Source organism: Oryctolagus cuniculus, chromosome 5 (assembly GCF_051225735.1).
Source record: "Oryctolagus cuniculus isolate XC-2025 breed Fujian yellow rabbit chromosome 5, ASM5122573v1, whole genome shotgun sequence".
Classification (NCBI taxonomy): Eukaryota; Metazoa; Chordata; class Mammalia; order Lagomorpha; family Leporidae; genus Oryctolagus; species Oryctolagus cuniculus.
Genome location: NC_142871.1, coordinates 127,613,113 through 127,637,753, shown reverse-complemented (window position 1 = coordinate 127,637,753; position 24,641 = coordinate 127,613,113). Strand labels below are relative to the sequence as shown.

At 49.9% G+C, this 24,641-nt stretch overlaps 1 protein-coding gene and 1 pseudogene across 4 annotated transcripts; one reads left to right on the top strand and one right to left on the bottom strand.

Moving 5' to 3' along the window:
• The first annotated feature begins 8,482 nt into the window (after positions 1-8,482).
• Positions 8,483-9,648, top strand: LOC100351258 (magnesium transporter NIPA2 pseudogene; annotated as a pseudogene).
• A 2,062-nt stretch (positions 9,649-11,710) lies between these two features.
• Positions 11,711-24,264, bottom strand: MRPS10 (mitochondrial ribosomal protein S10). Of its 4 annotated transcripts, none has more exons than XR_016234609.1 (7): positions 24,200-24,264; positions 20,561-20,625; positions 20,399-20,471; positions 18,099-18,235; positions 16,938-17,046; positions 15,450-15,792; positions 11,711-14,985 (listed from the first exon to the last, which is right to left on the bottom strand). XR_016234609.1 is itself a non-coding variant. In XM_008262916.5 (7 exons), exons 1-7 carry the CDS (start codon positions 24,245-24,247, stop codon positions 14,902-14,904), a joined length of 606 nt encoding a protein of 201 aa, XP_008261138.1. In that variant the 5' UTR covers positions 24,248-24,264; the 3' UTR covers positions 11,711-14,901. The 4 variants fall into 4 exon arrangements, 2 of the variants coding, with proteins under 2 accessions (XP_008261138.1, XP_002714448.1); XR_016234610.1 differs by having other exon boundaries at positions 20,399-20,468; XM_008262916.5 differs by having other exon boundaries at positions 15,450-15,539.
• Positions 24,265-24,641: the final 377 nt, after the last annotated feature.

The following is a 24,641-nucleotide window of genomic DNA, read 5'->3' as shown; positions in this document are numbered from 1 at the left end:
GGGCCCCGGTTCAAGTCCCGGCTGCTCCACTTCCCATCCAGCTCTCTGCTGTGGCCTGATAAAACCAATGGAAGATGGCCCGAGTCCTGGGTCCCTGTCACCCACATGGGAGATCAGGATGGAGGTTCCAGGCTCCTGGCCCAGCCCCAGCCATTGCAGCCATTTGGGGAGTGAACCAGCAGATGGAAAACCTCTCTATCTCTTCCTCTGTCTGTACCCCTGCCTTTCAAATAAATACGTCTTAAACAAAAGAATCTGTGCTTGGACTTGGGGGTGGCACTGCGCATGCCTCGTTCCAGAATGGTGGTGCCCGTTTCCAGGCCTGGTCTCATCTCCCACCGCCCACTGCCTCCAGAGGGCCCCAGTCTCTCTAGGCTCTTCCGCCTTCTCAGCCTCTCCCACTGGGAACCCCGCTTGCTCGGCCATCCTTTTGAGGACTGGTGGATTTTTCTCCCACGTCCCTCAAGATCCCGAGAGCAGGGCTCGCGTCCTTCCCGCTCCTTTCTGTCCTTTCCTTTGCTCTGAAGCCACGCCCCACTCTACTCTCTTCCTCACTCTTCCTCTTCCTCACTGCCATCAGCGGCAGGCGACGTCAACAACTCATCAGACAAGCGGTCCGACCCACACTGGGCCTCAGAGGCCCGGAAGAGCTTTCCTTCCACCCACCTTGCGATCTATGGGCCAACAGCTGCAGCATCTGGAGTGCGTTAGAAATGCAGCCTCGGGCCCCGCCTCAGACCTACTGGATGGAGACCTGTAGGAGTGGGCCGAGCAACACGGAGGTCAGAGGCGCTGCCCGGGCCTCGCTGTCGCCAGTCGCTCTGTCGTGTCTGGAACAGGCAGAGCCAGCTCTCATCCACGAGAGCAAACCCGTCCGGTTTGCTTATTCCAACACCTTCCCTCCAAAAATGCCCCAACTTTGTTGAGAATTCCAACCTGTTGATGTGTTTATTTTTTAAACATTTATTTGCTTACTTGGGAGGCAGGAAGACAGGCCAAGAAAGAGACAGAGAGAGCTTCTATTTCTTTCTTTCTTTCTTTCTTTCTTTCTTTCTTTCTTTCTTTCTTTCTTTCTTTCTTTCTTTCTTTCTTTCTTTTTGACAGGCAGAGTTAGAGAGACAGAGAGAAAGGTCTTCCTTCCGTTGGTTCACCCCCCAAATGGTTGCTACAGCTGGCGCGCTGCGCCGATCTGAAGCCAGGAGCCAGGTGCTTCTCCTGGTCTCCCAAGAGGGTGTAGGGCCCAAGGACCTGGCCATCCTCCACTGTACTCCCTGGCCACAGCAGAGAGCTGGACTGGAAGAGGAGCAACCGGGACAGAATCCAGTGCCCCGACCAGGACTAGAACCCGGGGTGCCGGCGCCACAGATGGAGGATCAGCCTAGTGAGCCGTGGCGCCAGCCTAGAGCTCCTATTTGTTGATACAGTCCCAAAATGGCCACCATGGCTGGGGTTGGGTCAGAGCTGGTACCAAGAGCTGGGAATGCAATTCGGGTCTCCCATGGGTGGCAGGGACCTGCTTACTTGAGCCATCGCCTGCTGCCTCCCAGGGTGGGCACTAGCAGGAAGCTGGAATTGGGAGTGGGTTCAGGACTTGAACCCAGGCACTTGGATATAGGGTGCGGGCATCCCAGGCCGCGTCATACCTGCTGTGCCGAGCGCCCTCCCGCAGTGTGTTTTAACATCTGTCACCTCGCTCACATCTTCTTTCCTCTTTATCCTTATTTCATGGCCAGCACTAAAGCCATGTCCTTGCCATAACCTTGTCTTTTTCAAAAATTTATTTATTTGATAGAGTTAGAGAGAGAAAGAGAGAGATTGGGAGGGAGGGGGGGGAGAGAGAGAGAGAGAGAGAGAGAGAGCGATCTTCCATCTGCTGGACTCCCCAGATGGCTGCAAGGAGCCAGGAGCTTCATCCGGGTCTTCCACATGGGTGGCAGGGATCCAAACACTTGAGCCATCTTCCTCTGCTTTCCCAGGCCATTAATAGGGAGCTGGATTGGACGCGGAGCATCCAAGACATGAACTGGTGCCCATATGGGATGCTGGCATTGCAGGCGCTGGTTTAACCTGCTACACCACAATGCTGGCCCCCATAACCTTGACTTTTGTGTTCCTCCCTCCTCCTAACTACCCTCTTGGTAAAACCTGACTCAGGCTGAAGCGATGCACTCATCAAGTGCCAACGCCTCACCTGCACCCAGGAGGCAGCACACTGCTGGGGAGGTCCTGAAATCACGCGGCCTGCACGCACTTCAGACCTCGCCCGGCGCACTCTTCCCTGCCGGATTCGCTCCCATTCCGAGCTGAGTTCTGCAGGGCTTCCCGCCCTTGCAGCTTCCACTCACGCCCACGCTCAGCTGGTGCCCCAGCCGCACCTTCATAGACAAAGATGGAGCAGGGATGGCCCATCTTCCCCTGTGATCGCCGCCTTGTCCCCACCTGTGCCCAGCTCCCCCACTCCCATCTGGTTTCAACGCAGGCGGTGTCTTCCCCATCCTGCCGCTCCTGTCAGCTCCGCCCCTCACTTCCTGGATCACGTCTCCTCATTCTTCCCTGTCTGATCCACCATTCCAGTGGCATTCAGCGGCATCTTTACTAAGGCAAAACAAAATGGACATCCTGGGGCCGGTGCCGTGGCACAGTAGGTTAATCCTCAGCCTGCGGTGCTGGCATCCCATGTGGGCGCCGGTTCGAGGCCTGGCTGCCCCTCCTCCAGTCCAGCTCTCTGTTGTGGCCTGGAAGAGCAGTAGAAGATGGCCCAAATCCTTGGGCCCTGCACTCACATGGGAGACCAGGAAGAAGTACCTGGCTCCTGGTTTTGGATCAGCACAGCTCCGGCCGTTGCAGCCATTTGGGGAGTGAACCAACGGAAGGAAGACCTTTCTCTCTGTCTCTCCCTCTCACTGTCTGTGACTACCTCTCAAATAAATAAATAAATAAAATCTTTTTTAAAAAAAAATGGACATCCTTCCTTGGCCTCACATTCAGGGGCAACTGTGACTTTTCACAGATGCCAGACACTTTCGCCATCATGGGTCATACAATAAATATTGAATAAGTATTAAGTAAAAAATTTTTAAAAATTTAAGATTCATTTTATTCATTTGAAAGACAGTTACACAGAGAGAGGTAGAGACAGAGAGAGAGGTCTTCCATCCGCTGGTTCACTCCCCAGATGGCCGCAATGGCAGGAGTGGCGTCAATCCGAAGCCAGGAGCCAGGAGCTTCTTCCGGGTCTCTCACATGGGTGCAGGGGCCCAAGACTTCGACCATCTTCTATTGCTTTCCCAGGCTATAGCAGAGAGCTGGATTCGAAGAGAAGCAGCTGGGACTAGAACCGGCGTCCATTGGGATGCCGACGCTTCAGGCCAGGGCTTTAACCCATTGCACCACAGCACCGGCCCCTAAATATCAAAAAAATTATACTGTATTGGCCAGCGCCACGGCTCACTAGGCTAATCCTCCGCCTGCGGTGCTGGCACCCCAGGTTCTAGTCCCGGTTGGGGCGCCAGTTCTGTCCCGGTTGCTCTTCTTCCAATCCAGCTCTCTGCTGTGGCCAGGGAGTGCAGCAGAGGATGGCCCAAGTGCTTGGACCCTGCACCCGCATGGGAGACCAGGAGGAAGCACCTGGCTCCTGGCTTCGGATTGGTGCAGTGCGCAGGCCGTAGCAGCCATTAGGGGAGTGAACCAACGGAAGGAAGACCTTTCTCTCTGTCTCTCTCTCACTGTCTATAACTCTGTCAAATAAATAATAATAAAATAAAATAAATTATACTGTATCATTCATGAACATAACCCAGACTTATTTTTCCTTTTTCATTATGATTTTGAAAGAAATTAAAAATATTATGGGTCCTAGGCACTGTGCCCACACTCCCCTCTCGCTATCCTCACTTTTGCTCCCCTTATAGTGAAACCCCTCATGGCTGATGTATTTTCCAAAAAAGGCACAAGAGTTCCAGGCTCACATGCTCGTCTCATCAAGGGGAAAAGTCTATCTATCCTTCTTTTAGACCCGGGTGAGCCTTTGGCTGCACCATTGAGACTACCCGGAAGTGACACTGCCTTCCAAGGCATACTCATCAAGTGACAGATTTCCATGGAAGCAGGCGCCATGCTGTGAAGACAAGGGCATACGGAGGGTTCCAGCTGACGGTCTCAGCACGGGTGTCTGCTGACACCAGCCTCAGCCTCAGATGACTGCGGCCCCAGCCTTTGGGCTTCCCCAGCTGATACCAAGTGGGGCAGACGCTGTCCCACAGAGCCCTGATCAAACTGCAGATCTGTGTGCGAAGCAAATGTTTTATCACTATTTTAAGCCACTAAGTGTTGGATATTTTCTAAGTTAGTAACAGGTCATGGAACATTCTGAAACTTGTTCTGCATCCTCTTAAAATTGTTTTAAAATTTATTTGAAAGTTCAGAGTTACGGGGGAGAGAGAGAGAGAGAGATCTTCCATCCACTGGTTCACTCCCCAAATGGTCACAAAGGCCAGGATTGGGCCAGGCTGAATTAGGAGCCCAGGGTTTCTTCTGGGTCTCCCATGTGGGTGCAGGGGCCCAAGCACTTGGGGCATCTTCCGCTGCCTTCCCAGGTGCATTAGCAGGGAGACAGATTGGAAGTGGAAGAGCTAGGACTTGAACTGGTGCTGTTATGAGCAATGCTGATGTCACAGGTGGTAGCTTAATCTGTTGTACCTCAAAGCCAGCCCCTATGGCAGGCTAATTTTTAAGTTGACCACTTTATATGGCTCGAGAATAATGTTATAAATATCCCAATGGCCCTTGGCAGAAAAAAAGGTTCCCCACCCCTGTTCTAAAGTCTAAGTCAACCCTGCCACTCTGTTGCTCAACACCCCTCCTCCGCCGTAACTTTCTATTTAAACAAATATAACATCTTCCAGTCCTAAGACACATTTCAGGATCCCGCCGGGGCCTGCTTTTGTCTTCATGTCCCTCGTTCTCTCAGCGCAAGCACACCAAGCTCTCTGGAACCGGGGTCTTAGCATCTGTTGTTCCACCTGCCTGGACCACTCATTGTGGGGATCTTCATGGTCACTCAATTCTGACATCAGCCCACTTCATTTCATTGCTTACTTGCAACGGAAGCTATCTGATTTTCTTTTCTTTCTTTTTTCCTCTTTGACAGGTAGAGTTATAGACAGTGAGAGAGAGACAGAGAGAAAGGTCTTCCTTCTATTGGTTCACTCCCCAAATGACTGCCACGGCCGGCGCTGAGCCAATCAAAAGCCAGGAATGGGGTGCTTCCTCCTAGTCTCCCATGTGGGTGCAGGGATCCAAGCACCTGGGCCATCCTCTGCTGCCCCCCCCCCCCCCCGGGCCACAGCAGAGAGCTGGACTGGAAGAGAAGCAACCGGGACTAGAACCCGGGGTGCCGGTGCCGCAGGCAGAGGATTAGCCTATTGAGCTGTGGCACCGGCCCTGATTTTCTTTACTCTCTGTCTTCCTCACTAGTCTGTGATCTTCGACAACTTCACCACGCACACTGCGGAATTCTGGGATTCAGAAGAGTGTTCGGCATACTTGAGGGAACCAGTACTTACTTGATAACTGAGCCAAGCACTTGACACCCAGCCAATACTGAATTAAAGTGAGATGCTGCTCCCTCGCTTCCCCAGACAATTCCTCTTGACTCTTTTGACAGGGCCCAGACTAGCGGATCGCTGCTGGAGAGAGGCAATGGAAGGGGAAGTGGTGTGTGTGTGTGTGTGTGTGTGTGTGTGTGGCACAGTAGCTGCCTGCAGTGCTGGCATCCCATATCAGAGCTCCGGTTCATGTCCCGGCTGTTCCACTCCCTATCCAGTTCCCCGCTAATGCATCTGGGAAAGCAGTGGAAGATGGCCCAAGTGCATGGGCCCCTGCACCCATGTGGGAGATCAGGATGGAGTTCCTGGCACCTGACTTCAGGCTGACCCAGACCTGGTGATAGCAACCATTTGGAGGAGTGAACCAGCTGATGGGAGATCTCTGTCTCCCCTTTTCTCTGCCTATCAAATAAATAAATCTTTATAAAATGAGAAGTCATTGAAGATCATCTATCCTGGTGATGTCCACCCTTTCCCCCACCTCAGCCCACCTGAAGGCAACAGGTGCCCATGGCAGCTCTGGCCGTGTGCCCGCAGCATCTCAGGGGCTCTGCGAAGGTGGAGTTAGCCCTGTCTACCCCTTTGTATTGATGTTTAAGTAACACAGAGGAGTGACTAAAGGACTAAGAAACTGTGTGGGGGCTGGTGCTGTGGCTTAGCAGTTGAGACACCGCATGCAGCACCAGCATCCCATCCCAGTGCCAGTTTGAGTCCTGGCTGCTCCATTTCTGTTCCAGCTTCTTGCTAATGGCCTGGGAAAGCAGTGGAAGATGGCCCAAGTGCTTGGGCCCCCTGTACCATGTGGGAGACCTGGAAGATGCTCCTGGCTTCAGCGTGGCCCACCCCCAGCCTTTGTGGCCATTTGGGGAGTGGAAGCAGGTGGAAGATCTCTCTCTGTGCTACTCCTCTCTCTCTCTGTAACTCTTTCAAATAAATAAGTACAACTTAAAAAAAAACTGTGTAAATACAGTAACTTGATTAAGCTTCTGGCTGCAGAATCTAAGCTGATTGGCTTGTCCCATGGGTCAGTTGCCCATGACCTGCCCTATAAATATCGCTGAGCTATTGAGGTATAAATATATCGTTTTAAAGAGGATTAGGAATCCACAGAGAGAAATGATAGCTTCAAGTGATAACAATAGTAAGGATTTAAGGAGGGCAGGGTTAGCAACTGATCAGGGGATTTGCAAAGAGAACCCTGGGGATTGCAGGCAGCCAGCCAGAAGCCTGGCTCCAGGGCCAAAGAAATGCTTACAAGCAACAAACTAATGTACACCCAGCCTCAGCCAGGCCCTGCCCTGGGCCCTCGTGGAAACTGGCTCTGGGCCAGAGTGCTTGTGCTCCAAGGGCGCTTGGAGCCTACACTTGCGTGTGGCCTCCTAAGATGCTCAGGCCCAGGGTTCGCGGCGGGCCTGCCAGGACGGCACGGGCAGCTTTTACTCACAGCCTTGTTCCTTAGATTCTTCCCCCAATCAATCCCTTCCCTTGTAAGCGTTAGAGCAGGGGCGGGGAGCTGCCCCACTCCTCTGCCAAGCGCCACTTGGGTATTTACAACACCATTCGTGGGCCATACACGGTTGTCAGCTCGCTAATGAGCCTGCTGTGGATGTACTGAATTTCAAGTCCCACCTGCTGCTGCCTTGGCAGGGCCAGGCCGGATGACTTTGTGGGCCGGCCCTGCTTTACTGGGAAGGAGTTCACTGTGCTCATGGGAAAAGGGAAACACATTTGGGAATCAGGCTTGGTTATTATTATTATTATAGAGATTTATTATTTGAAACAGTTATAGAGAAGGAGAAGCAGAAAGAGAAAGAGAATCTTTCGCTTGCTGGTTCACTCCCCAAATGGCCACAATGGCCAGGGCTGGGCCAGGAGCTTCTTGATTATTTTAGTATGTGGCCACTTCATGGGGCCTCAGGCATCAGCCAGTCCAGGCCCCCACTGAAGCAAGACTTTCTCAGCAGGCAACCCCAAGCCAGTGGCCATGCGGTTACCAGGAACTTGGGGCCCACGCAAGGATTTGCAAAACATGTTGGGAAGCCTCGGCCAGAGCTGCCCTCCCTTGCCCCCTCTACCCCAGGAAACCGATGTCCACGTCAGGGTTCCTGGTGCCCTCCGCCCTGGCTGTGGTTGCTCCTGGGCCAGAAGAGCCCAGCTCCCAGCCAACTTCTGCAGGACACTCGAGTGAGTAGCCAGACCCGAACTTACAGTATCAATAAAGCAGTTCTTCGAGGTATGGAAAAAAAAAAAAAAAGGATGTGGCCTTTTTTTTCCTCGCTGCCTCTTTAAATTTCTAGGGGCTGTCTCTATCACAAAACCAAATTCAAATCAACTTCACCTTTCTTGCCTTCAGTGTCATCTGTACACTGAGAAGGCAAGTCCTAGCTCTCTCAGCCTTGGTTTTTCTCTTCTGTACAATGGGGACAGGGTGGCCCCTGCAGCTGGGGGGCCGAGGGTCATCCGGGGCAGGTACCCTCTCGGTGCTCCCCACAGAGGCGGCGCACATGGCTGCAGTCCTGGGCGCTCGCACTCCCCCTCCCCCCCAGCCCCAGACAGCGACAAAGGCTGGAGCCACCCTGCCAGGGCTTGAAGCTGTACGTGGGAATAAAGGGTAGCATTTACCAGGCAATGAGAGTGCATAAATCCTAACGTCCTCCAGCCCTCTTTTCCCAGGAGAGAACGTGCCCCCCTGGCTGTGATGCAGACTGGGAGCAGAGTGTTAACAGGTACGAGGACAGCGAAGCAACGCAACCCTTCCAGGACATTCCTCCTGATCTGTCCCGAACTAACTGCAGGCTGCATCATCCTGCCTCCAGGACCAGCGGTTTCTTCTGGGATCAATGCGATTCACAGGAATTCCTTAGGGAACAGACAAGATGAGTTAAGGGTGTGGAAAATATGACTTTTCTACTGGTCTGGGATTGGCTACAAGTTCCAGTATTTTCGTTGGAGGGAGTTTCATTTTGGGGGGGTGGGGGGAAGACTTCTGCGACTTGCAAGAAAAGGCCCCAGGAGAGCAGGTCAAGGTGGCCACGCACATCTTACAGAAGGCTGCGGTGGGCGGGACCGCTGTCCATGGGAGCTGAGGAGGTGGCCATCTTTGGGCTCATGCATTTGCACCAGCCACGGTAGGGCCTCCGCTAGGAGCTCCCGGCCTCCTCCTGCCATTCTTTCTTCATACTTTCTAGAGAGACTTCATCCTCATGGGAACATTGGATGCTCCCGAAGCATTCTGCGACCTAGCTATGGCCATTCATGCTCCAGCAGGAGAGGAGGCTGAGACCTCATGTGAAGTGTCTCACAAACCAGGTGCTCCAGGTTTTGTGGTCTTGGCAACACCTGTGGTCAGTGTCCTTGACCTTCATCTTGGTGGCAGGCCTTTGCCATGGACAAACATTCTGGCGTCCACAGCAATCTGTTCCATCGCTGGCGCATTTCCAGTGTCGGGGTGACGGGCCTGGGCACGGCTAGCGAGGAGCTGCTTGCAGGAAGGCCCGCGCTTTCCAGCCCGCGCTGAGCCTGGTCGCCTGTGTGAGCACACACTCATGACCTGAACAGGGCCCTGGGCACAGCCAGCACTGCCTCGTGACTCCAGGATGTGACGTATTCTTCACAACCTTCGTCTTCACGTGTTCAGCTTTTCTTTATAAGGACTGGAAAGATGCCTGTGGATGATGGCACTGGCACTGCGTGGCTTTACAGTCCCTGTGGGGACCTTCCTGCTGCACGCCTTTAAAGATGTCAGCTTTACTCTGCAAGTTTGCCCGTGTCGTCTTTGGAAAGATGAAAAAGCAGTAAATGGCAATCTCTCTAATATGTATGAAGTTCTTAATAGTAGTGAAGAAGACTTAACCTGTGAAATTGAACAACACCCTGGTGACAATATCTCCTGAAGAAATGGAAACCTAACAGCTTTTTAAGAAAGATGTAATTAAAAGGCTAATCTATTTTTCTTAAAAATGGGGATAATAATAGTAACTACGTTATTGGGCTGTTAACAGAATGAGATGGAATCTGTAAATGACCATGTATGTGAAAAGTTCAGCGTACGTGTGAGTGTGGCGGCTGCTGTAATGAGCAGGTTACATTTTGCCATCTCAATGAACCTTTAAGTCATATTCCAAGCTAAGTATTAGGAACTCCTTGCAGATAACCTGAGGACCTTTCCGACCAGTTTCAAACAGTTCCGCACACAAGCATCTAAAGCTCTGTCAAACTGGACTTAATCGACTTGACAGAACGTCTACAATCTGCCCAGCTTGTGCAGGCGCCTCATTAGTTATACAATACTCCAGTGTTAGCTAAGTAGGGAATTTTTTAAAAATACTTACTTAATCTCAAAAGCAGAGTAACAGAGTGGGAGAGAAACAGAATGAGATCTTCCATCTGCTGCTGCACCACACAGGTGGCAGTAACAGTCCTGGCCAGGCCAGGAGCTTCATCCAGGTCTCTCATGTGGGTCCAGGGGCCCAAGCACTTGGGTCATCTGCTGCTTTCCCAGGTGCACTAGTAGGGAGCTGGAAGTGGAGCAGCTGCTACACGAACTGGTGCCCACACTGCAGGCGGTTCAACCTGTCCGGCCACAACGCCAGCCGCAGTTAAGTATACGTTACTGCCTACATTTTACTAGCGAGTAAACTGAGGTTCTGACGGGGTTAAACACCTTGCCCAAGTTTATGGCAGTTGGTAGTGGCTCTTATCTGATTCTCGTCTGTTTGAATCCAAAGTCCGTGTTTTCTCTCCTCTGCTACTCACAATGTTGGAGTAGAACTATTTTAATGCAGGAGAGAACACAGTTGCTGATGTATAGAAGCAGTTTGTTTTACTGGGCCATGTTCAGAGAGCTGAAGGAATGTATGTCCTTCTCTTCCAAAGGGCTGGATCTTGGCTCTGACCCAGTTTAATCTGTCTGAACAGAGAACTGTGAGGTTACCCAGTAACAAACAGACCATGATTTTACTTAACGTGAATATGCTTCAGAGCAGAGTAAGAACTTTCGATCTGCCTTCTGGTTTATTCTCCATTAGATTCACTTTTCTCTCACTATCTCCCATCCCCACCATGGACAAAAAAGTGAGACCTGCGCATTCATTCCAATGTTTAGCAAACACTTTGACTCAGAGACCTAATTTTAAGCAAGCAAACAAACCAAAAGCCGTATCAGAATAAGAAATGACTTTATATTAAGTAGGCTTCAGGAATGGGTGTGTGGCCTAGAGGTTAACACTGGAGTTCAATTCCTGGCTCCGGCTCCTGATTCCAGCTTCCTCCAATGCAGACCTTGGGGGGCCATGGTGATGGCTACCATAACTGGATCTCTGCCACCCACCGGGAGGCCTGGATTGGGTTTTCAGCTCTTGGTGTTGCCATTGTGGGCATCTGGGGAGTGAACCAGTGGATGGGAGCTGGCTGAATCTACAGAAAAAAAAAAAAAGTAGGCTTTGAACATGCCAATTTTTTTTTAAGATTTATTTATTTTATTTGAAAGCAACAGTTACAGTTAGAGAGAGGCAGAGAGAGAGAGAGAGGGAGGGAGGAAGGGAGAGAGGTCTTCCCCCTGCTGGTTCACTCCCGAGATGGCCACAATGGCCAGAGCTGTGCCAATCTGAAGCCAGGATCCAGGAGTTTCTTCTGGGTCTCCCATGCGGGTGCAGGGGCCCAAGGACTTGGGCCATCTTTTGCTGCTTTCCCAGGCCACAGCAGAGAGATGGATCGGAAGTGGAGCAGCCAGGACTTGAACCAGCGCCCATGTGGGATGCTGGCACTGCAGGAGGAGGCTTTAGCATGGCCCTGCCAAATGTTTTTTGTCAAAGAAATGTTGCTAGTTTTTGTCAAGTGGTGGTTTATTTGCATATTCATCTTAAAACATGATTTTAATAAGTAACTTGAAGTGCTATTGGTTAATTTAGTCTGAAAACAGCTGACAGTGGACGCACACATCCCTGAAGCTCACAGCTCACATACGCCATCCTGATACTACAGTGATTTATGTTGTCTGCAACAAAGCCCCAAAACACTTAGATGTGGGTCTACATTTGTTTTAAAGAACCAAAAAACTAAAAAGCTGTCACAAACTGTTGCTTTGCCACACACACACACCATTGTTTTACTGTCTAGTTTTTAAAAAGAGTTATTTATTTATTTCAAAGGCTGAGTTACATAAAGAGAAGGGGAGGGGAGAAGTGGGGGAGAGCGAGAGAGAGAAGTAACAATCTTCTATTCACTGGTTCACTCCCCAAATGGCCACAACGGCTGGGGCTGGGCCAAATTGAAGCCAGGATCCAGGAGCTTCTTCCAGGTCTCCCACTTGGGTACAGGGACCCAAGGACTTGGGCCACCTTCCTCTGCTTTCCCAGGCACACTAGCAAGCAGGGTGCTGGATTGGAAGTGGAACAGCCAGGACTTGAACCTGTTCCCATATGGGATGCAGGTGCTGCAGGCCATGGCTTAACCTGTTGTGCCAGCCCCTACTGTCTAGTTCTCAATCCCGAGGTATATACCCGGGATAAGAATGCTTTAGGCAGCAGTGAATGACACAGTCAACCACCAGGCTGAAGAGGGCCGGGGGCTCCAGGCTGCCACTCTGTGTTAATGACCCAGGATTTGGGGGCACGTCCACTCCATAAACAGCAGACATTGCTAACAGGGAAGCTCGGCCACAGATCAGGAAGAGAGAACAGGCAGACTGAAGAGCGCATCAAGAAGATATAACTTCCCCAGGGCTGACGGCAGCCACAGAAGACCCAGACCCCACTCTGTTGTAAGGAGCGGAACACTCCCGGGGGCTGCTGGGCCAGCTGCTGTAGTCTGGCCTTCGTCACGACGTTGACTGCTGTTAAATCACGGGCGAGCACACACTGCCGCACAAAACCAGCAGTATTTAGCAAAAGGAAGAGCCCTTTGCATCAGCGAGACACTTCACATGGAAAACCAGCTATCTGTGCTGTGTACAATTTTAAAACATCATCATTTGTTTCATTAAAAAATTATTTATTTGGAAGGCAGAGTGAGAGAACCTTCTATTCACTGGTGTGTACCTCAAATGGCTCCAACAGCCAGCAGGTCTGGGCCACGAGCCAGGAGCTCCATCCTGGTCTCCCTCATGGGTGGCAGGGGTATTTGGGCCATCTTCCCCTTCTCAGTTACATGAGCAGGAAGCTGGATGGGAAGCAGAACAGCCAGGCCTGGAAGCAGCACCCAATACGGGAAGCTGGCATTTTCCAAGTGGCAATCTAACCTGTGGTGCTGTAAAGCTGGCCTCTGAACTGCCTTGTGTTGTGTGCCTGCCCTGTGCTCATCACTCTGTCCATATTAATTCACACACGAGGCTTTGCAAAGTGGCAATTCTAAGCAAGAACAAAAACCTCACTATACCATCAAAGTAAAAAAAAAAAAAAAAAAAAAAAAAAAAAAAAAAAAAAAAAAAAAACAACACACAAACAAAAAACAAAACACCACAGCCCTGGAGTCTTCCTCCTGAGGCAGGAAAGCTGACACAGTAGCTCCCGGACAGGCGGCTTCCACCTGGGGAAGGGGACATTTCAGGTCTTCTGCTCCCAGGCCAAGCTCTCACCTGCGGCCCTCAGAGGCCACTCAGCACCCCGGTGCGGCCTGACCCTCCCCTCCCCAGCTCTCTGAGCCATCTCAGTGCTCCTGCCTCCCTAGCCCTCTTCCCATCACAGGGACCAGTATCCTCTTCCTGCCACCCAGTGGGAGAGCCCCTAGGAAGGTAAGAGGCCCAGGTAGGACTTCCCCCCTTCTCAGAACATCACCTTGTTGGGACTGGACCTCTTGGTCCCCTCCACATTGCCAAATTGGATTTGGACCACGTGGCCCCCACACTGCCACAGCCACAGAGATCCTAGCGATTCTAACATGAAGAAGGGAGCAGATCTGTTAACACCTCCCCAGGACTTGCGCCTGCTTCCTCAGGGTGCTGTCTTTGCAATGCCACACTGGCCCTTGGAATTTGACACATGCTCCCCTCCTTCCAGACACTGGCACAGCCAGACTGCCTGGTTTTCTCTCCAGTGGCCCTGGGGCAGTTCTGAGCCAGGAACAGGCCCAGAAACCAACAGCAAGTGCTTGACACGGGAAACTGGGGCCTGGGAGCATAAGGAACCTGGCCAAGGTCACGCAGCGTGGGATGGAGTCAGCTCTCAGTTTGCCACCCTCGCCACTCTGAGCCTATGGAACCACCCTGCACACAGTGACATCAAGTGGAAGCAGTGACATCTAGTGGGGCTAAACACTACTATTTCTATTTAATTTTTGTTTGGGATGTAAAGTTTATCAAATGAAAGCTTGATGAATGTATGAATCACAGGATGAATGAAATGATACAGGTACTCATTTCTTGAAAGCATAAATTCCATGATAATGTCCCTGTAAACAGCTCTATAAGGGTTTGGACAACAAGAGGTCAGTGTGGGGTCTCATGTGCTACAGTAGGTTAATTGCCACTTGTGGCACTGGCAACCCATATCAGAGTGCTGGTTTAAGTCCTGGCTGCTCTGCTTCCAATCCAGCTCCCTGCTAATGCACCTGGGAAAGCAGTGAAAGATGGCTCAAGTGCTTAGGGCCCTGCCACTTCTGTGGGAGTCTCAGATGAAGTTCCTGCCTCCTGGCTAAGCTCTGGCTATTGCAGTCATTTGGGGAGCGAACCAGCACATAGAAGACCTCTTTTTCTCTCTCTGTTGCTCTTTAAATAAATAAATCTTAAAAAATAAAAGGTCAGGGTATGTCACAAATGCATTTCATCTACTGCAAAGTATATTCACTTTTAAAAATGTGATGCTTAACGAAGGTAACGTTTGTTTACTATCCTAAATTAGCGAATGCCAGCCTGCACAAGGCATACCCCAAAATCTGCACTTGACCTTAGCCAAAAGGCCAAGAGGCGATCTACCAGAAACCGTACCTGATCTATATGAAATTAATCAAAATGTCCTTCCAGGCACTTCAAAGGAACAAAGATGTGTGAAGAATATTCCAAACACTCATTTGCAGACAAAGAAACCGAAACTGGCATAAACTCATAACTGAAGAGCAGCGCAGTCAGAAACACAGTTTATAGTCAAAGTGGTTTGTTCATGTTTGTTAAGGTCAGAGCTGAAACAAACACACGTAAGTGTGAAGGACAGCCCAGGCGGTCCTGCCCCAACCAAGTCTGTCCTCGGGGTGCCAGCCGCACTCCCACGCAGCAGGCCTGAGCACAGAGCAGACTCAGCGTCCGCCAGCAGGAAGCGCTCGCTGTGCACACACGTCGGGTCCACCCCTCTCAGGGGCCCAGGCTTCATGACTTGCTTTCTCCTTTCTCCTCCGGTACTGTTTCCCAGATGGGCTCCTTGATGTGTTCTGGTAGCCGTTCTAAGTGTGTCTAAGAAAAGAAACGAGACGAAACTGCCACACAAACGAACTTCAGTGTACTCCTTGGCTACAAACTGGATTTACTGTCAAATTCTCCCCACGTCTTCTCCTTTTATTCCGCTACCCCCACCCCTGCTGCCTTTTTCATAGGGCTCGGAAATAGAGGAAGGAGGTCTGAATGTATATAAAGCACTTCCAGATCCATCTGCTCCCCAGAGACCAAGGGGTCATCACTGCACATGCTCCCCAAGTTTTGACAACTCCATTAGCGAGGAGACTTCAGAGCGGCTCGGGGGAGGCCTGGGCTGCACGCAGGATTCTGTGGCCCAGGGGTGGGGTGGGAGCCAGTCCCTGGCCATTCTGCCTCCCAGCTAGCACGTGTGCACCCTTCCACTCAGTGGGCCAAGACCAGGCTGCCACGCATCAAAACAACAAGACAGATGTGCCCCAAAGAGGCAGAAATTCAAGTCCTACCTTTGTTACTTCCATGGCAACCCCTTCAGGCAAGTTTCGCTGAATATACTCCAAGTAGACATCCGCTGTGCTTCCAGTCAGACGCTCCAACTGGAACATCGAGTGTGAAAACGGTTCATGCTATGCCAAACCACAGGCAGAGAGGGGTGCAGACTGTTCTCCCCTAAGAAATCTTACACTGAACGCCAGTTACAGACAGGATAGACTGAACCACACTTCCGCTCTGGCGGAACGGGATCGGGGGCACGGTCCCAACGTCCGCTCCTCCCAAGTGCAGTGCTGCGAAGCCTGGGCTCTGCGGAATCAAAGCCATGGACTTGAAAGGGCTTCACAAAGCCATCAGCTGAAAGGAAGCGCACGGCCAGAGCACAGGCAGAGTTAGTGCATGGTTTTCTGCGTGCCTCAGGGCAAGATATTTCTATCTGACACAGTAGATAGAATTTTGGATTTCTTTTTCATTTTAGAGTAGGGACTATGTCTGAATCATATTTGGCCCCTTAATGCCTAGGAAAAGTGCTTCTGACATAAAAGACACACAGTGGTGGTTCTAATAACATCTACCAGTCATTTACCATATGAGGGAAGCAGTCTAAGTACATCACGTAAGTATCTAACTTAATCCTCAACTTGTGGGATGGGGACCATCATTCCCATTCTACAAACGAAGGAATTAATGCAGAGGCCATGCAGCCAGTTACGAGTGAGGACCTGGACTTCAGCACTGGCAACCTGACTCCAGAACTCACGCTCTCTCAACCATACGCGCGTGCTGGCTCTCATGGATGTGTGGATGAGTAACAGATGAACCCAAAGCCCAGTGCTGTGAACCACAGACGTGGGAAAGCCCGTCAACTTGGGAAAACAGCAGAACTTAAAGGTTTGAAGTATGAGCAAAATTATTCCAATGTTATCTTTTTTTTTTTTTTTTTTTTTTGACAGGCAGAGTGGACAGTGAGAGAGAGAGACAGAGAGAAAGGTCTTCCTTTTGCCATTGGTTCACCCTCCAGTGGCCACCGCGGCCGGCACGCTGTGACCAGCAGGAGCCAGGTACTTCTCCTGGTCTCCCATGGGGCCCAAGCACTTGAGCCATCCTCCACTGCACTCCCGGGCCACAGCAGAGAGCTGGCCTGGAAGAGGGGCAACTGGGACAGAATCCAGCTCCCCGACCGGGACTAGAACCCGGTGTGCAGGCGCCGCAAGGGGGAGGATTAGCCTAGTGAGCCGCGGCGCCGGCCCCAATGTTATCTTACTGTATAAAAAAATCTATCAGCATAATCTTCATTCTGGAGTTTAATAAACTATGTACTACTCGACAGGATGGCTTCACTTGAGCTTGATTTTCCTGTAAACACAACAGGACGTGTATCTTCTCTACAGTGACCTGCACGGACTAACAGAAAGTCAACCGGTCATCGTCTAGGGAAGCTGACAGGCTAGTGCCAAGTTCTGGGTATTCTGAAAATACCTGAATGTCAGAGGTAAACTCACCTCCAAACACCTGTAGAGAGTCCTCATTTCATACTGAACCCTGTGCTTCTTGAAAATGTGCACGGATTTGAGAAGCGTGAATCGCTCTATCTTCCTTGGAGGCTCGTGTCTGAAATTAATGGGCAAAATAATATACTTAAGTTAACTGATGGGAAAAGCTGAGTCACTGCTACCAAAGCCTGAGTCCACCACTCTGCAGGTCAGGCTCCCACTCAGTTACAGGCGACAACTGCCACTTACAGACTTCTGTTTGTCAAGACTGTCATCTGTGACACTGCTGTCACGAAGCCCAGGCCAACATCAACACAGCAGACAGCAGCAGGAATGTTCTCCCACAGACCCAAAAACGAACACAACACTGGCACACGAGTGTGCACGCACACGCACGCGCACACACACACACACACACACCCCTGCTGTTTCTCCAACCCTTGAGTCCCTCATGTGATGAGCAACAGCATAGGGTTGAAGCCCTAGCCTGAAGCACCGGCATCCCATGTTGGCGCCGGTTCTAGTCCCAGCTGCTCCTCTTCCAATCCAGCTCTCTGTTGTGGCCTAGGAGAGCAGTGGAGGATGGCCCAGGTCCTTGGGCACCTGCACCTGCGTGGGACACCTGGAGGAGGCTCCTGGCTCCTGGCTTTGGATCAGCTCAGCTCCGGCCGTTGCGGCCATCTGGGGAGTGAACCAGCGGATGGAAGACCTCTCTCTCTGTCTCTACTCCTCCTTATAACTCTGTCTTTCAAATAAATAAAATAAATCTTTAAAAAAAAAAAAAAAAGAGACAAAAGAGGCAATTCTACCTGACCCTGGGGAGACTCCAAGACCACATGGAGCTCACCTTGTTCACACATGAAGTCACTGGGGGAGGGTTGGTGTGAGGACAGATGGGAGGTAACATCCTACTGGCCAAAGATGACCGCACCCAGAGGCTGAAGGGACTGTGTGCCCTAGTGAGACCCCAGGCAGGCGGATGGATACCTTGCCTCTCCTTAAGTCAACAGCATTTCGAGGGAGAGGACTTCTTTCAATTTCCTTGTTTACTCATAGTGGTATTTAAAAACTGAACAGGAAGGGATGATCCTGCTCCGGACAATGCACCACAAAGCTACACTCTACCCATCGCGAGCACCAGCAGGCCAGGTTACCAAAGGTCATACTTACACTTTAATAGTGATCCCGAGTTCTTTAGCAGCAAGCACAGCGAAATACTCATAGCTGTCCAATACGGCCTTATCGTGGCCTTTTACTAAAATGGACAGTCGCTTATACAGTGTGTCTGGTTCATCAGAAACGGTTATCTAAAATCCCAAAGAAAAGTTTTAGTTGTGGCTCCTCTAACAGTTATAATGAGCAAATTTAACATATCACCCTCAACTGAGCAATTTTAGAGTTTACTAATGAATGGGGGTGAAAACGCTGAGTAACACTTTCCACTGTTAGCTTCAGGACCCGGGCACTGGCACCACAGCCCTCACAATCAGTTAGAACAGAGCGTGAAGCCAAAGGACTTTCACAGTAACAAAGTCCTAATGGAGCATTCCAACCTCAGCCATGGAGTCCCAGACTCACGAGGAGAGAGAACCGCAGGGCCTGTTAGCACAGGGGATTCAGTCAGAAGCCCGGGGCTGAGAGCTAAGCTCTGCCACTCACAGCTGAAGGACCACGGGCAAGCCACACGATCACGCACTTCCGCTTCCTCAGACACCAGAATCCCTATGCTAGACAGCGCGTACCATTTCGGCAGGGGATAAAGTAAGATTCAAGTATTGTAAAATACTGTTCTACAGAGGCAAGCTCTTTCTAGTCATAGTCTTTTTTATTAGGTTTTATTCCTGCACATTTTGTTTGCCCTGATATACACATTACTCATTCCTAATTAAAACATTTGACACTGACTGTACTTATAATTTCTACCTCTTCCTCCCTAATACCTAAAGACCTTAGAAATAATGGGTTTCATATTTCTGACTTTCTTCCAAGAGGTGAATTATCTTCATTTCATTCACCCATTAGACCAGTATATGATACTACTAATCCAATGATTCAGTGTCGTATTACTTCATCCCTGGAAGGAAATCTACCTACTAACCAGGAAGCTAGACATCCACTGCTAATTAATTCAAGCAGGGTTGCTGGAAGAACAAAATATACTGACATCCAATAGCATACGCTGGGGGATGGAGGAGGAGGAATATAGCCCTAAGATGTGTTCTGACTGAGTTCTCATGTGGTCTTAAAGATATTATGAATTGGTTGAAAATATTAAAGATCAGAAGATGTCGCATAAAACTTCAATTCAACTTGGAAGATTTAGACAACGGGCATCACTAGGTCTGATTTCCCTCACGGCAACAGTGGCCAGGGTAGGCAGCAGTTGGCTTGCTTTGCAGTGTGCCGCTTGCCCATCCTGCTGCCCTCAAGGCCTGGGCCCTGCAGGCTTCCAAGCTGGAGACCAAGGTTTCCATGCATTGCTGTGGAAACATATCCAGGCTCTATTAAGTGAAAGAGACAAACGGTGGGACACTATGTGTAACACAACTCCATTTAGTGTGCAGACGATATAAGTATACAAAGGCAACTGTCTACAAGGACCCAGAACAAACTGTTAAAGGGGTTATTTTTTAGGAGTATAAATGGAAATACCTGGAATTTGTAAGGACTCTTAGGCATTAAAAATAACACAAAAACTTTGGGCTGATGGAACATTGGCTCTGACAAGGTTACACAGCTATGTCTGCATTTCTGTTACTTGTGCTAATGCTCCTTCTTCCTGTGAACTATGACGCACGGCCCAGGCCTGGGCTCAGTACTTACAGTAAAATCAAAGACTTGAAGGCTACAAGAAAACTGTTTTCCAATAACATAACATCAAGTATTCTGCGTCATTAATTATTACAACTCTTTAAACTGGACTGAAAGCAGACTGGTCATTAGCACAGTTATTTGGGATAAATAACTTGTTCATCTAGAACTTACCTTGATACCCTGAAAAACAGCATGATCATCCTGACACATCAGAGAATAGGCACAGTAGACACTTGCCAGTATTCCAGAACGAAAGCTTAAAAAATTTTTTTAAACTGATGTATTTGAGTCAGAGAGGAAGAAAGAGATCTCCCATCCACTGGCTCACTCCCTAAATGCCTGCAATAGCCAGGGCTGGGCCAGGCTGAAGCTGGGAGCTGGGGACTCATTATAGGTCTCCCACGAGGGCGGCAGGGACCCAACCACTTAGCCATCAGCTGCTCCTCACAGGGTGTGCATTAGCAGGAAGCTGGAATTAGGAGCAGAGCCAGGACTTGAACCTGTGCACTCCAACATGGGATATGGGCCTTCTAACCGGTATCTTAATTACTAGGCCAAATGCCCGGCTGCAGAACAAATTATTTTATTCATAAAATGCTTGGAAAACAACCCCAAATAAAACAATAAGGAAAATTCAAGAAATAGAGAATACATACCATAGGTTTGGTCAACTCCTTAGGAACGTCGATGTGTAGATTTGAAAACTGTACCCACTTCATATTGGTACTGCTGGGGGGGGGGGGGAGAAACCTAAGTTAAAAAAAAAGTACAGGAACCCACTTTCATGCTTAATGCAGCACATTCAATTGTATACTTACAGAAGAAAACCCCCATTTTTGGTTGCACTGTCCTTAAAACCATTTATGGGAAAACTCCCCAAGTCCTGGAAACAAGAGCAGGGGGAACATGCGTTAGAAATGGGGCTGACTGCCAAGCTATTCATGGCTTCCACTAGAAATCATGTGACTTCACCTTCTCATTATTATTTTACAGAATAATCGTATTTCAATATTATACTTATTTTGCCTGAATATTTTCAAACAATAAAAATAATTAAGCATTTTTATAACCTAAGCTATTAAGATTTGGAGGAAGAATTCTAAAGCAGAGTTACAGAGAAGCAGGGGCAGAGAGAGAGGTCTTCCATCTGCTGGTTCACTCCCCAAACGGCTGATCGGAAGCCAGGAGCCAGGAGCTTCTTCAGGGTCTCCTACTCGGATGCAGAGGCCCAAGCACTTGGGCCATCTTGTACTGCTTTCCCAGGCCAAAGCTGAGAACTGGATTGGAAGCGCGACAGCTGGGACTCTAACTGGCACCCAAATGGGATACCGGTGCTTCAGGCATTGGCTTTATCTGCTACACCAGAGCGCCGGCCCCTAAAGCACTCTTTCCAAGCATACATATTTTTTGGCGTAGCTGGGACAATTGGCTTACAAATGAAAAGCTATGCAGTGCACACTGGAGCTCATTCCCAGCATTAACTACTGTGCGGCAAACTGCAACACTTCATCATTTCCAAATCCTCTTTTGTCGGCTGCCCCTAGTGGGACAAAACTTTCTAGTTTCAGGAAACTTAAACAGTACTGTGCTTGCACATAATGGTTTGCAGCCCATGGTTTTTCTTTTAAGCTTTCCTGAGATTTAAAAGTGTAACGTGAGGGGAGTGTTTGGCACAGCAGTTACAATGCTGCTTGCGACGCCTGCATTCCATACCCACATCAGAGCGCCCGTGTTTGAGTTCTGGCTTGACTTCCAATCCCACTTCCTGCTACCGTACACCCTGGAAAACAGCGGATGGCGGTTCCAGCAGTTGGGTCCCTGTCTCCTATGTGAATTTTTTTAAAAAGAATTATTTATTTATTTGAAAGTCAGAGTTACAGAGAGAGCAGAGGCAGAGAGGGGGGGGGGGGGTCTTCCATCCGCTGGTTCACTCCCCAGATGGCCGCAGCGGCCGGAGCTGCGCTGATCCAAAGCCAGGAGCCAGGAGCTTCTTTGGGGTCTCCCATGCGGGTGCAGGGCCCAAGGACTTGGGCCATCCTCCACTGCCTTCCCGGGCCACAGCAGAGAGCTGGATAGGAAGCAGAGCAGCCAGGTCTTGAACCAGCACCCATATAGGATGCCGGTGCTTCAGGCCAGGGCATTAACCTACTGCACCACAGCTTCGGCCCCCACCTATGAGAACTGAGATCTGTGCTTCTGGCTTGGCCTGGTCTAGTCTGGGCTGTTGCGGGCATGTAGGAAATAAATTTGCCTTCCAAGTAAAATAAAAATAAATAAAAAATTCTAAAGCCCTAAGATTTCTGCTAAAAAAAATGTAACCTGAGAAATTAGAATAACAATAAGGATTATTGAAAATACAATGAAGATGAAAATAACAGTTCAGCACAAGTGAAGTTTAATTAAAACAACTGATGGCACCTAAATATGTTTTAAAAGCCTACTCTTAGTTTTATTATCCTTTCTTGTTCCTAACCCAAAATGAAGATAAACCATAGCTTTCCCAGGGCCAAGGGGGAAAATCAAAAGAAGTGAAATCAGGCACAATACAAGATAGTACAGGTTGTGTGTGCACCATTCTTCACACACAGTCACACAGAAAATTCCCTCCTTGGGGCCAATGTGTGGTGCAGCAGGTAAACCCACCGCCTGTGACGCTGGCATCCCAAATGGGCACAGGTTCCTGTTCCAGCTGCTCCACTTCTGATCCAGCTTCCTGATAATAGTCTGGGAAAGCAGAGGAAGACGGCCCAGGCCCCTGGCCCCTGGCCCCTGGCCCCTGGCCCCCATGTGGGAGACCCTGATGAAGCTCCTGGCTCACGCCTTCAGCCTGGCCCAGCACTGGCCATTGCAGCCAACTGGGGAATGAACCAGTGCATGGAAGATTGCTCTCTCCCTCGCTGTCTGTAACTTTCAGAATAAATAAATAATTAAAAGGAGTGCCAGTTCCGTGGCGTAGCGGGTAAAGCTGTTGCCTGCAGTGCCAGCATCCCATATGGGCACTAGTTCTAGTCCTGGATGCTCCTCTTCTGATCCAGCTCTCTGCTGTGGCCTGAGAAAGCAGTAGAAGATGGCCCAAGTCCTGGGGCCCCTGCACCTGTGTGGGAGACCTGGAAGAAGCTCCTGGCACCTGGCTTCAGACTGGCACAGCTCTGGCCGTTGCAGCCATCCAGGGAATGAACCAGCGGATGGAAGACCTCTCTCTCTGCCTCTCCTTCTCTCTCTGTGTAACTCTGACTTTCAAATAAATAAAATCTTTAGAAAAAAAAAAAAAAAAGGAAAGAAAGTTCCCTCTCTACATTTTAGTGACCCCACAATCCAGTTGTGCAAAGGAGCACAGGTCTAAGGGAACGGCACTTCCGGTTTCTGTGTTCCCAGCAAACCTCAGCTCTCACAAGGTCAAGCCTAAAGTGTTGTTACAGCCACAAATCAATCTTAAGAAGCCCTTACACTTTTCTCTTTTGTTCTTTTTAAAATTCGGTCTGGTTCTCCGGGTGTGGTCTGAGGACCCCTGGCAGGGTCTAGGGGACACTTTCAGGAGCTCCGGCAAATCAAGACACTTTTCCTAGTAACACACGGCAGTCTGTACCGTGCCACTCTCAGTCCCCAGGCAGAACCGGCGAAGCTTTCTGGAGGCTGCACCAAAGCCCAACTGCAGGGACACAGCCCAGAACCCAGCTGTCTTCCACTAAGCCAGACACACAAGATTTTTGCAAAAACGCAAACTACTGCCACTCCTTACTAAATCTGTTTTTGTTTTGGAGAATATGGGTAATTTTCAGCAAGTGTTCATTACGTTCCTCCGTAACTAATTTATCCGTGTTACTTTTAAAACAGACTTGTTACTTTTAAACGAGATACTGTCTTATTTTGGAAAACTAGACATAGGTAGCTAACGCCACAAAAACCAAAGCTCTCTGGAGTCCCCCCTCCTTAAGTGTAAAGGGATCGACTCTGGGCGCAAAGCGCTGGAGAACCGCTGCTTAGGTTTCTTGCTTCCGCTCCAAAGAACAAGAGTGCATCCAACTCCTGCCCCTGACTTCAGAGAACCTCATCTAGATCTTCGAAGCCCTGGATGTCGGGGGAGGAATCTCAGTTTAGATGCGGGGCAAATATCCGCGATCTCTGTACCAGCTCAGCCCCCGGTTTCGCGACACAAGCTTCCCGTCATCTTGCGAACAAGAAGGAACGGGTGTTGGAATACACATATGCTCAATATCCTTTCCAGCTCTGACCTCCTACAATTCTTGCTCCTGTCTTTGTCCTAACAGTAGTTTATGTTTAATCCCATGAGAGGATACGAGATAAAACCAGCACCCTTTTCCATCACCTTCTTGCAAACAATAGCCCGCGTGAGAAGTACAGGGGAGGCCTCCTGACGGGCAGCAGGGCGGATGGCAGCAAGACTTGGTGACATCTGACCCCGCCAGCCCGCCCGGCCTCCCCAGCCCGCCTGGTACCTGCCAGAGGCGCCGGCAAACAGACACCACCGCTGACCGCGCCGCCATCTTGCTGCCCCGACCTCCCAGAATTACTTCCGGGGTCACAGCGGCGCCCTCGGATCATAGAGTTTGCATGAGGAGAGAGCGTATCCTCGTGTTCCGGCACGGGAACTGCCACAGAGACGTGAATTCCCGCTGTTTTATGGGTGAGATGACCCCCGCCCTGGGCAACTCCTGAGCTCGTTAACCTTACGCCTGCCTGTTTCTGAAGTTACCAGGTCACATCAGTGTTCTCCCTTCAAGGCGGGTTTGTCCTGTGGATCCTGTTTTGTTGTAGGAAACCACGTGTTTGGAGAAATACAGTATATTGACAGGTTATCGCTGGGTAGTGAAATAATGATTGATTTGTTTTCTTAAATATTTTCAGAATTTTGACAAAATGTATATTCATTTAAAAAAA